Raw genomic sequence first — 11,730 nt, forward strand, 5'->3', positions numbered from 1 at the left:
ACTCTGCCTTGGCTCGGTCGCAGCCGCTACAAAGGGAACCTTTGCCTCCTCCCTCCTGCCTCGCTTGTTTCGGGGCGTCACAGCCTCCATCCCGCTTCTCTGCTGCCTTAGGTCTCTTCCTTCTGGAGTTCGGAAAGCAGCAGCGAGCCAAATACCAGCTGCAGGGAGGAGATGCTCCTCCCACAGGGAGCACAGAGTTTGGGGTGACGGTCGCATCCCCCAGGACAGGAGAGGCTCAGCTGCCGGGGGGTGCCGCGTTGCTGTCATCTGTAGCTGCGTTCCCGTAGCTCGCAGGTGGTGGCAGCAGGGCTTGGAGCGTGTCCGGACCTTCCCCTTGTGCCCGGAGAAGAGCTCAGCGCAAGGGCAGCGGGAGGGGAGGATGCTGTAACCGCTAGATGTCTGTGCAGCTCATTCTGGACGGGGATAACCAGGCTGGCGTCCCCGCGAGCTGGAAAATGTGAGCTCTGTTTTGTCTCACTGCCGTGGCAGCCGGGGCTGATGACAAATATAAAATTGTTCTCATTAAAATATTGCAGGGGCAAACTTCAACTTTTCATCATTCGGAAAGTCACACTTGAGTGTCGGGCTGTGGGGTTGGAAACAAGCAAAGAGGGTACAGGGAGGTCCCCCCATCAGCTGAAACTTGCCCTTTGCTTCGAGGAAGGAAACACAATTTTCAAATAATGTTCTTACAACCTTAAATTGTGGTGTATGGAGGGAGACCAGCTCTCCTGCAGAAATCTGTTCTGGTGATGGATGTGTCCATGATGGGCTGCTTCCTAGGTGGAAAAAATCCCCCTGTGCTGCAAGAGGAGGAGAGGTTGCACAATGCCCTTGAGCTCTTCATCGGCAGCCTTCCCCTGGCTGTGGAGGGCAGACCCTGCCTGCCAGGTGAGCTGCCGCTCTCCATGCTTGTCTGTCTCCTGGACTGCAGACCCCTCAGAAGTAGTTCATCAGCTCCTGGGAGCTGATGGACCATGGGTTGAGACCTTCTGCTCTAGCGGGAGCTGAACTGAAGCTGGGACAGTTCAGGCAGGAAATAAGTGACATATTTCCAGCAGTTAACAGTAATGAGTCACTGGAAGAATCTGCCCTGGGATCTGCAAGCTCTTTGCTTTCAAGGGTCTTTTGACATGGGGCTGGATGCCCTCCAAAGGGATGCTCTGCATTGGCCACATGCTAACGATGTGAGGATGCTGCTTGGGGTATTCTCTGCCTGGCACTAGGCAGGAGGTTGGATAAATGATCTTAATGATCTACAAGTCACTTATTGAATAAAAGTGGTTACAAAGCAGTAGTCGAGCAGTATGATAGGGATGGTTAAGCTGCTGGTGTGTAGGACCATGGCCGCTTGAGCGGGCCAGTGTGGCTTTGTGGGCTGCGCATCCCACAGGACAGGTCTGTAAATTGTGTGGGGTGCCCCAAGTCCCAGCAGCCAGTTGTGGTTCTGGGCACCAGCATGGCAGATAAGATCTCTGTGTCTGTCCATGGAGTTGCCCACTGGCCCGAGGATGGCACAAGGAGCTCTGTGGCTACATTGTGGAGGATTCACTTTCCTTTCAAGCCTTTCATTGTGTGGCCACCCCTTGGTTTCCCTCTCCTAGAACTGAAAACAGGGTGGGCAGACATGAAAGTTCAGGCAGTTAGTGGACTTGGGGTGATGCCCAACAGAGGGACTTCCTCCCCTTCTACTGGGTGCTGCACTGAAGTTCTGGGAAGAAACAGGATGAGCCTTGTTCCCCTTTGGGGAATGCTGAGATGTGTTTCTGTGGGGGTCCTTCCTCAATCTTGCAGCCCCATGGGGTCTGTGTGTCACAAAGGCCACTGGTGATGGGGGACACAGGGGTTGCTGCTGGAAGGGAGCTGATCCTGTGGGCTCTCATGGAGCTGAGCTCCTTTGGGCGCATGGGAGAGCTGCGATCCCTCCGGCTCTGTAGGGGGGATTGGGGATGGCTGGAGGAGGAGGTGGTGACATGGGCATCCTGTAAGCAATACCATGGGAGCTGGCAATACCAGAGAGGAGTCTGCTGCGAGTCAGCAGATTAAGGCAGGTAAAAGAAACAAGGCAAACCCAGGGTGTCCCTTCTCTACCCAGCCCTCTCTGCTCCTGCAAGTCAGCAGGGCAGTGGTTTTCTGCACAGGCGGATGAAGCTCTGAGACATTGCACTGACGCAGACCCACCCACCGTTAACTTCTAACCCTCTCTGAATCCACTTTATACCTTTGATCTCTACAATATCTTGAGGCGATAGATTTCAGCCTCTAGTTGTGCTGTGGGTTTCTGTGACAGCTGGGAAGACACTTTCTGCCTTGTTTTCTAATGCTCTCTTAGCAATTCCTGCTTTTTAGTTTGAGTGTGTGCTGAGTGGCTTCCCCTGGGCACATCTTCACACCTCTTGGCATTGCGTTACCTTTATAGCTCAGCACAACGAGGTCCTGGAGCTCTTTTTGGCTTTGGCTGCCCCGGACTATTTGGTATTGCCTTTGTGTGACCACCGCTTTCCCCCTGCTTTTGGGTGCTCTGTGCCTGTGGGCCTTTGCTCCCTGGGAAGCACTCTGCAACTGAAGTTGATGGTTTATTCCTACCCTTTTGTTTCTTTTAGCTAGTTGTCTGTGCAGAATATGACCCTTCTCCTTGCTGCGTCTTGGCTCAATTTCTGTAGATCTGGAGGAGAAAACCCCCAGGGAGCTGTGTGCTGCTGAGGTCCCTGCTTGCCTGCTGCGGGCTCGTCGGGGCCCTCCCCGGAGCCATCCCGCTGATGGCATCCCGTGCTGGTCCCAGCTCCTAGCAAATCCACTCAACTGTGAGGCTCTGCTGAGCCCCCAGTAAGGCTGGGCTGCCCCTCGGGTCCTACATCTTCTCACCCTCTCAGCCTGGTGCTCTGCCTGTGTGCTCCATCAGTGCCTGGCCTGCATCTCAACAGCTTAATGCCCTCCTTGGTGCACAGGATGGAGCCTGGAAGAGCTGGATTTGGTGCCGATTTGGGCTCCCAGTGCTTGTGCTGCCCAGCCCTTACCTAGTCCGTGTGCGTCACGGAGCAGAATCTGACTGCCTGGAGGTGCCTGCAGGGACGGTATAGGAGACAATCTCCTTATTTCTCCAAGTAGGTCCAGACCTCCATGTTGCCTGTTTCCAGCTCCCAGGGCTATGTGATAACTGGTGGTCTCTGCTGGGGCTGTTGAGTGCTTGTCCCAGGAGGATGGGGTGACCATAACAGATGCTCACCCCTGATGTTTGTGGAGCATCAATTAGTGTTTGCAGGTTTCCACCCCCATTTCAAATCCTGCATTTGACCTGATAACCTAGCAGCAAGGGGCTCTGCTGCCTGCTCCTGGCTGCATCCCATCCCCTTGCTGCTGAGGGGGAGTGTGGGTGCTGTTCCCAGGGCCGTGGGTGTGAACTGGGGCCAGCGTTATGTGAGCTGCTGCTTTGTGGGGAATTTGGGAGCTGCCCAGGGCAGACCCTATAAGCTCTGCCCCTCCCAGTGGGACTTTGAAAAGGAAAAGCAGACTAAGCCCTCTTTCCTGACACCCCTTCCTCGACAGCCCACACTCATTATCCCGGAATGAAATAAGATGGAGCTGGCATGGCACCTGCAATTAGCTGGGTCCTTCATTAGGCTGCTTTCTGCACTGCTTGAGGGTCTCAGAGCCGGAGGGAGTGTGGTCCCTCTGCTCTGTCCCAGTTCCACAGGGCCCTCACATGCTTCCCCCTTGCTCCTGGCACCCTCGTGGGGCATGTGGACCACTTGCTGTTTGGGAGCCTGGGGTGAAATCTGGTCTTGAGGGGAGCTGTGAGATGCCACGATCCCACAAGGTGAAGGTGGCCGGATTGTGGCTCTTGTCCCGTGCTGCTTGTTCAGGGCAGGTGGGGAAACCGCAGTGGCTGGCAAGGAAAGAGCCATGTCTGTGTCATGTGCGTGGACACATCCATACTCAGTAAAATATTTATTTCTCCATTATTTCACAAGAGTTGTTTTTACAAAAACCTTACAAAAGTTTCCAAAACACAGACATGCAGAAGAAAAAAAAAAAACACCGTGGATCTTGGTACAAGTAATTTAAATGTACAAATAGGAAGGGTGAGAGGGAGCTTAGATTACAATAATCCCTCTGTCCTGCTACCCCTCTGTGGGTGCAATTTGTATCTTGTCTCGGTGAGGCTTCAGCGTTGACTGACAAGCTGCGATAAGCTGCCAAGAGCACGGTGAAGGAGGGGCTCTAAGATTAGGAGCGAATGTTTTCAAATATATATATACATATAGATATTTAGTGAAGAAATATTTATTCCCTGCTTTTTTTAGGTTTACAGAAATGGCATCTGCAAACTATTAAATGGGTTTATTTTCATTAATGCTCTCAAAGAGGCAGCAACATTTATATCCCTGTGGTTTCATCTTGTATAACCGAAAAAGAGCCCTGTGCTTTCCATGGGAATAGAACCCCCCCAGCCCCCTCCTCCTGCCCCAAGCAGCGTTTCTCATGGTGGATGATTTGATCCCCAGTGGATCTGTCTTCTTCCCTGCCTGGCATGTCTCAGCTTTTGTCAGGTCTCTGTGCAGCATCTCGCTGTGGTCTGGGGAGCCATGTGCTTCCCTTCTGGCATGGCAAATGTAGTGGGGGGATACCAGCCCTGGAAATAAGGGTGGGGGGCACAGGGTGGGTATTTAAGGTGACTTTGCTCCCTGGATGAGGTGGGCAGTGTCGGTCAGGCTGTGCCCCCTCCCTGCCCGCCGCACCGGAGGGGGCGGCGGGCGGTCAAAAAAAAAAGTTGGCGGCCGTTCCCAAGCGGGGGCTGCGTTGGGTGGAGCGGAGAACGCTGGGGCTGGGGGCAGGATGGAGGGAGGGGCTGCTTCACCCCCAGCCAGAGGAGATGTGCTCCTCTCCTGGTTCTCCCATCAGGTCTCCAGCTCCGGGTGCTGGGTGAGTCCCCCCGGGCCTCACAGACGCTGCTGGGGGTGAAGCTGAGGGTCCTGGTGTCGCAGCCGCTGGGTACCACGTGCGGCTGCAGTGAGACCCCCAGGGGGAAAGGGAGAGGATGCTGCTGGGAGCAGTGGGGACTCGCGTGGGCACAGTAGTTGGGACACTTTCAGCCTTGGTGTCACACCCCAGAGGATGGTTATCTGGAGGAAGCACCTCAGCAGCTGCTGTATTTGTCCTCAGATCTACTGTCACAGTCCCCAGCGGGGCTAGGTCCTGGGCAAGTAGGGCTAGTGCCTTCTCCATCCAGGCCACCCACCTGAGCTGGTGGTGTCCCCACACTTGGCTGGTGGATCTTTGTGGTGGGTGAGGAAAGGGTGGTCTGGTTTCCAGAGGGCTTTGCTCACAGGGTAAAACCTCCGTCGCTCCGGCTCGTCCCCTGTGCTGTGGTGGTGGCGGGGGAAGGCGGAGGCTGCGTGTCTCTGGCTCCGTCCCATGGGTGAAGGACTGGGGTGGCGTAAGCCTGGGGCAAGGTTGCCCACCCTGTGTCCATCCCCCTGCACGTCCCACCTTGCAACCCCATTAGGCTGCACGGCAGGGTGGGACGAGGGGAAAAACCATTTCCTCTCTGCAAAACCAAAAAAGCCCACCCCCGTAGAGTCACCAGCCCCAGACCCCCGCACACATCTGCGGAGCTGACGACGGGGAGGCTGTGCCTCCGGAAGGCGAAGCCTGCTTTGCCGTTGGCACGAAGCGCTGGGAGCCGCCTACTCAGCTGAAACCCAACAGCTTTTTCCAATTTTCCCTTTCCCTGGGATGGTTCAATGACCTGGGGCTCTGCAGAATCGCTGGCAAACCCACTGAGGCAGGGCAGCGGTGCCTGCTTGGGGACCGGCGACGCTCTCCTCGGCTCGCAGGAGAGCTCACGGACTCTGAGCGAGTCTGTCGCGATGCTCCAGCCCTCCTCAACCCTCTGGGAAGGGACAAAGCCCGATGCCATCGCCATAGGTAGCTCCTAAATGCAGGCAGCGTGGTGTGGGGGGCTGGCAGGGACCGCCTGTGACAGGGGCGGGGCTGCCTGTGACAGGGGCGTGCCGTCGGCTTCCCAAAGTCTCTCCCAGGCACCGTGGCTGGGGATGCGCAGCGGCAAACGCCCGGGTCAGCTTCGGCACACGCGGTTGAGCACCACGAGTTGCAGCCCGGCGGAAAGGGGGGCTCGTGATCCTCCCACCGCTGCATACTGTCCCTGCGGGAGGAGAAGACCCAATAACTCTTTGGCTCTCTGGGCTAGATACCCAAATTGGTCAAATCCAATAGTCCAAGATCCTTCCATGTTTGGAAGCAAATTCTTGTTCCCTTGGCAAGTCTGTTTGTCCTCGAAGAGCGTGTGGGGGGTATGTGTGTGTATATATAGCCTTTATTATAAGGGTGTGCGGAAAAGCAAGTTTCTAACCAAGTTTGCTCCATATGTGGCTATAATTATGTGCCACTTCAGCCTGGGACTGACTCTACCTTCAAAAGGGAAGAGGAGAGGAGAGGTGCTGAGACATTGGATGAGTGGCATGTGGGTTGGGCGGGCGGCAGATTCGTCCTGGACCGGCACAGGAGCTCCACGCTGTATCCTGGATGAGGCAACGGGGCGGGCTTTGCCCTGGTCAGTTCACGGTCGGCACCTGGTTCTGATGGAGGCTGAACTCTTTGGCTTTGAGGCGCAGGCTGGCGATGCTGTTGGCCATGTTCACCCCTTGGGTAGGCGTCGCGGTCCCACTGGAGCTGTAGGAGGGCACAGTGCTGCAGAGAGGGAGCAGGGGAGGAATGAGGCATGGCCCACGGAGGAGTCCCGGTGCCCCACATGGTCCTGCTGGCTTCCCAGGCCAGACTGGCCGTTCCCTCTTAGACATCTCCCACAAGAGCAGTCAAGGCTTCAGCATTTTTATGTGGCTGAATGCATGTGGGAACCCCTCAAACTATGCACCAGGAGGCCCTGCCTTGAGCTTTTGGATGAGATGGCTGGATACGGAGAGCTGGGAACCAGAAGGGACCCATGCCACCCCCTGTGCCGAGATGTGGGAAGGGTCAGCACGAGGCCAAGCGAATCCCTTGTGAGGACCAGGGCCCCCGCTCTGGCCCTGAAATGCATGGAGGCAGGGAAGCCTGCTCAGTGGTGGGCAGGGGATGCTCAGACAGGGCTGAAACAGGTTCCAAAAGCAAAGCTGGACGAGCTCCTTTCAGCCCCCGTAAACCCCCTGCGTCCTCAGCAGCGGCACAGGGCCACACTCCAGCGGTGGTGGGGTGGTCCCTAGGCAGCCTGTCCCGTGGCCACCTCCTCCCCAGCTCCTCCAGTGCCTGCACCTACCTGTATGGGGAGGTGCTGGTCCAGGAGAGATACTCCGGGGTCAGCGCGGTGGGCCGCGGCGCCATGGGCTGCTCGATGGCTGCTTCTTGACTGTAGGATTTGAGGAGTGATGCTGATCTGTTGGCCAGCATCGCCCTCTCGTTACGGCGAAACTTGGCCCTCCGGTTCTGAAACCAGACCTGCGTGGGGAGGGAAGGCGGTCAGCAAGGACCTGGTGTGAGCAGGGATGTCCCAAGCATCCGTCCTACCGATCATGGTCATGTGCAGGATGAAACGAGAGAGGGGACAGTCCCTGCTCCCACCTGGGGACAAGGGAGAGGGTGATGTTTTCTCCCACACAAACCTTTGCTCACCTGGACTCTCGCCTCGCTGAGGTTGACCCTTCTCGCAAGCTCCTCCCGCACAAAGGCGTCGGGGTAGTGTGTCCTCTCGAAGACCCTCTCCAGAGCCTGCAGCTGGCTGCTGTTGAAGGTGGTGCGGTTCCTCCTCTGCTTCTTCTTCCTCTTGGCTGCCCCACGGCTCGGGCTCAGGCTCTCGCCTGTGGGGAAAGCACAGAAGGGGCCGCATGAGGGCCAGACCCATGTGAGACCCCCACAGACCCCACATAGGGACCCAGCTGGGCTCAAGCCCTCCTGGGGGTCTGCAGTGCCTTGCTGCATGCCATCCGTGCTCCCTGCGGGCACCTGGGATTCTGCAGGGAGCAGCATACGTGCAACCCTGTGGTCTCCACGAGAATCAAAACCTATTTCAAGACCTGCTGGAGCTTAGGGTTAAACCCAACATTTGCAAAGACCTGTGGTGGTTTCACGTCTGGCTAAAACCACCCAGACCTGATTTTGAATACCAGTCTCAGTGGATTCTGGGGCAGCACTTGACCCAAACTGCTGCATCTTACAGCCCCCCCCCCCCCCCCCAAAGGGCGCAGGCCCCCAGGGGCGCTAAATCTTGGGCTTGGCCCTTGCCAAGGGTTTAGGTCAAGCTTTCACGGACAGCAATGAAAATTCAGCACCAAAACATCTGAGATGTGGGTCTCGGCTCCCACCTCGGGCACCTCCTGAAGCCCCAGCTGTGGCACATCCCCAGGGTGACACAGGGCTGCAGCCAAGCATCTGCTCATCTGAGCCTGGTCTTCAGAGCTAGGAACGAACGCCACCACGTCTTGCAGAGCTCAGCCTCCGCAGTGTTTATTTCTGGCTTTGCTGGCTCATGGAAACATGAAGCTGAGGGTGTAGTTTGGTTTCTCAGTATTGATCTTGGGCTTTCAGCCAGGCTGAGATTAATCTCCTCTTTGTCACTAATATCATCAGGTTTAGGCAAGTTTATGAAGTCTTTTTCTGAGATACCCAGTCAGCTGCTTGCACAGGCTTCATGGGGAACACATCTCACTGTCGTTCTTCCTTATGGAGGTAGTGGTTAATTATTCTTTCTGTTAATAAAGCATCTGGATCCAATCTGTACCTACTGGTGGGAAAGTATTTTGGAATTATTTGAAATGTTAATAGTTTTATGACTTTCTGATTCATAGCAGGGTTATATTGGGGTTTTCTGCTCTATATCATTGCAGGGGCTGTGATGGCAGGAATTACTGCTCCCTGAATATGCTCAAGAAATAAATACTTGCTAATAAGCTATCTTGATACTTATTAAATAGAAGTGCAGCATTTTCAGGTGATACTTGAGCAAGTAACAGAATCTACTGGAAGGGATATTAACTCTCCTGCTTCAAGACACCACCAAGCTGCTGAGCAGGAGGAAACTACAGGTTCCAAGATCTTTAAGGCCAGAAAAACCTTCTTGGACCTTAACTCTGAATAATTCAAGCCATGAAACCTCCACCAACAAGTTCTCCATCAAGTCCCTAAGGTCTCTTTGTGTGTGAGTATAGCACTCTCAAGGGCTGTCCCATCCTGAGATGAACCATGAGGACCGGAGACGCCCCAATATCTGCTGGTAGATTGTCCCTGGGACTAATCACTTTCTGCCCAAAGCAGGGTCCAAACATAGAGCTACTGCAGAGTTTTCTTGCACCCGTCTCTGAAAACCATGCTGCTGCCTGATGCCACCAACGGCGTTCCGGTGCCAAACGGGAGTCATGCCAGGGGATGCGGCAGAGGAGGAAGGGTTAAACGTATTTCCATTGCTGGCAGTGGCCTCCTGAAAAGAGAAGATGGCTTCTCTTGGCACTATGCTATAATGAGGACCAGTGCAAGGGCCTGGGAGCACTGGGTGCCTCCAACACCCTGCCCTGTTAAGGGATGAAGTGTTGGGCTGGGAGGGGATGCAGAGATGAGGAGGTGGGACCTGGGCACAACCACCAGCCCCGTTCCCCATCTCCCAGGCACATACAGGGATGCTGCGTCCTTTTGACCACGATGGGGCCAAACTGCTGGGACTGTGGGGAGAGAAGAGATGGGAAGGGGAGGAAAAGGAGCTCTGTCCACCTCCAAGGGCCTTGCTGCAGCCACCGGCGTTTCTCTGGGTCTTTTATTGTGTTCTAGGTGCATTTGGACGTTGGTTAACCATCCCTTGGGCTGGAAACAGTCCATGCTCTTGTATTTGGGACATGGCCTTCTTGGTTGGGTAAAGACATGATGGACGGTGCCGTGCCTGAAATACATGCGGGTTTGAGGCCCTTTCCCCGGCCAGGAAACCACAGGCTGCCCTCCACCGCCGTTTGTGTTTAAAGGCTCACAAATAAAATTCTCTAGATTCCCTCCAGCCCTTGTTCCTGCAGCTTCAAATGTTCTGCCAGTCTCTGCTTTCCAGTTGCCCCTTTTAGTTAAACTCCTTTTTTGGTCCTGTTTTCCTTCAGCCAGCTAACGAGCCGCTGGATTAAAATACATGAAGCCCAGCCATGGTTGTCCCCGAGTCTTCCGGGAGCCTGGGACTGAAATGGGAACCATCATGCTGGGAAGGAGCTACAGGATGTTACAGGGTGAGAGACTTTTTTTTGCGGGTTTATGGCCACCCCGTAGGGCTTCTGGGGAAATTACAGACCAGGGCTTGGTTCAAAAAGTGCCGTCACCAAGGGCACCCGCTGCCCCTCACTGAACCGGCAATTATTTCAACAGAACTCTAGTAAATGTATAAATAAAATTTATAAATCCCCTTTGGTTTTGTCCCTGGTGGCTATAGGACTTCTGCATAAGTGATGGCTTCTCTCACCCACTCTAATTTGTCTGAAAGGAAGGAGGAGGAAGGGTTTCTTAAATTAACTCTCAAACCAGCTCCATAGGACCTGGCCCTATTTCTGGCTGGTTTCTATCTCCCCAAACCCACAGAGGCAAGAGCTCAACGGCTGCAGGAGCCAAGCAACTCCCATACGGGGCTGGCAGGTGTCCTGGGATGGAGATTTAAGACTAGAGTTGGGTCAGGATGTGTCCGGGTGCCTGGGTGATGGGCGAGCAACGAGCCCTGGGCTGTGCCTGCGCTGGGGCATTTTGTTCAGCCCCCGTTGCTGGTTTTAATGGAGGGACCTTCTCTTGCATCACAAAACGCCATGGGATGCTCCAGGGAGCTTCTCAGAGGATGCTGGTGGCCAAAACCCCTTCCCCACCTACTCACACCTCCCCTAAAGCACGCTGCACCCTAGTGTGGCTCAGAGCTCCCCGACCCCCCTTGGAAACCTTTGCTTTCCAGCTCAATTCTCTGCTACGTTTGTTTTCCCTCCCGTTTTCACCCCATCTGCGTAGTGCAGGGAGGCAGCTCCGTGCCCGGGGCGCCTGCCTGGGTCCTGTGTTCTGCTCAAGGACGAGCCTTGGTCACGGATCAACATCTTTTCCCCATTAGCTCAGGCATTGTGGGCTTGTGGGACCAGATAAATGCCACCCTAATTGCTGGCGGCGTGCGTCTGACAGGTTTACAGCCTGCAAAGGCGGGCCGGATCGCTTCTATCAAAGATGCTTTAATAACTCCCAATCAGCTTTCCAAAAAAGCTCTGTGGCACTGGGGAAGGAGCGGGAAGGGGATGGGATGGGTCCCCTGGAGCCCCCCTGCCATGTCGCTGCCACCCCCATCTGCGGGAATCAGATTTAACTGGATTCGCTGACACCTTGATGGAGGAGTTGGAAACCAGTTCCCTGCCCCGATGGGCTTCCAGGAATAAAAGTTTGTAATTACACCAAGTTCGTTTGGGGCATGGCTGGAGCCATCGGCTTGATTGTCCACCCCGAGGTCAGAGGGGACTCCTGAGCCATCCCCCAGCCGCCTTTGCCTTCGGTGGATTTAGCTTCCACTGATTACGATTTCCGCTAAAGGGGGAAAATAAATGCAGGGGAAAGGGGAAAACGAGGGGATGACGTTACCAAATAATGGAAGATGACATGGAGGGAGGATGGGGATGCCAAGAGCTGCGGGCAGCCTGCGGGACGGCACTCTGCCCTATGGGCACTGCGGGGTGCTGGCAGTCACCCCAAAACCCTTCTCTGAGCAGGAGCACCGACGCCGGCAAGCCT

At 55.2% G+C, this 11,730-nt stretch overlaps 1 protein-coding gene across 1 annotated transcript; it reads right to left on the reverse strand.

Moving 5' to 3' along the window:
• Positions 1–6,215: 6,215 nt before the first annotated feature.
• Positions 6,216–7,983, reverse strand: PRRX2 (paired related homeobox 2). The gene is made up of 3 exons (XM_010286579.1): positions 7,630–7,983; positions 7,277–7,455; positions 6,216–6,711 (listed from the first exon to the last, which is right to left on the reverse strand). The coding sequence occupies exons 1-3, from the start codon at positions 7,981–7,983 to the stop codon at positions 6,576–6,578; spliced, it is 669 nt and encodes a 222-aa protein (XP_010284881.1). The 3' UTR covers positions 6,216–6,575.
• Between the last annotated feature and the right edge of the window lie 3,747 nt (positions 7,984–11,730).

The sequence above is a fragment of the Phaethon lepturus genome, unplaced genomic scaffold (genome assembly GCF_000687285.1).
Source record: "Phaethon lepturus isolate BGI_N335 unplaced genomic scaffold, ASM68728v1 scaffold39444, whole genome shotgun sequence".
Classification (NCBI taxonomy): domain Eukaryota; kingdom Metazoa; phylum Chordata; class Aves; order Phaethontiformes; family Phaethontidae; genus Phaethon; species Phaethon lepturus.

Bases quoted from the DNA above. Each gene is read 5' to 3' on its own strand.
- PRRX2 (XM_010286579.1), bottom strand. From the start codon at position 7,983: ATGCTGCTCCCTGCAGAATCCCAGGTGCCCGCAGGGAGCACGGATGGC. The intron at 7,456-7,629 runs GTGAGCAAAGGT...CTCCCCACGCAG, and splicing joins TCAGCGAGGCGAGAGTCCAG to GTCTGGTTTCAGAACCGGAG. The intron at 6,712-7,276 runs GTAGGTGCAGGC...CCCTCTCTGCAG, and splicing joins ACCAGCACCTCCCCATACAG to CACTGTGCCCTCCTACAGCT.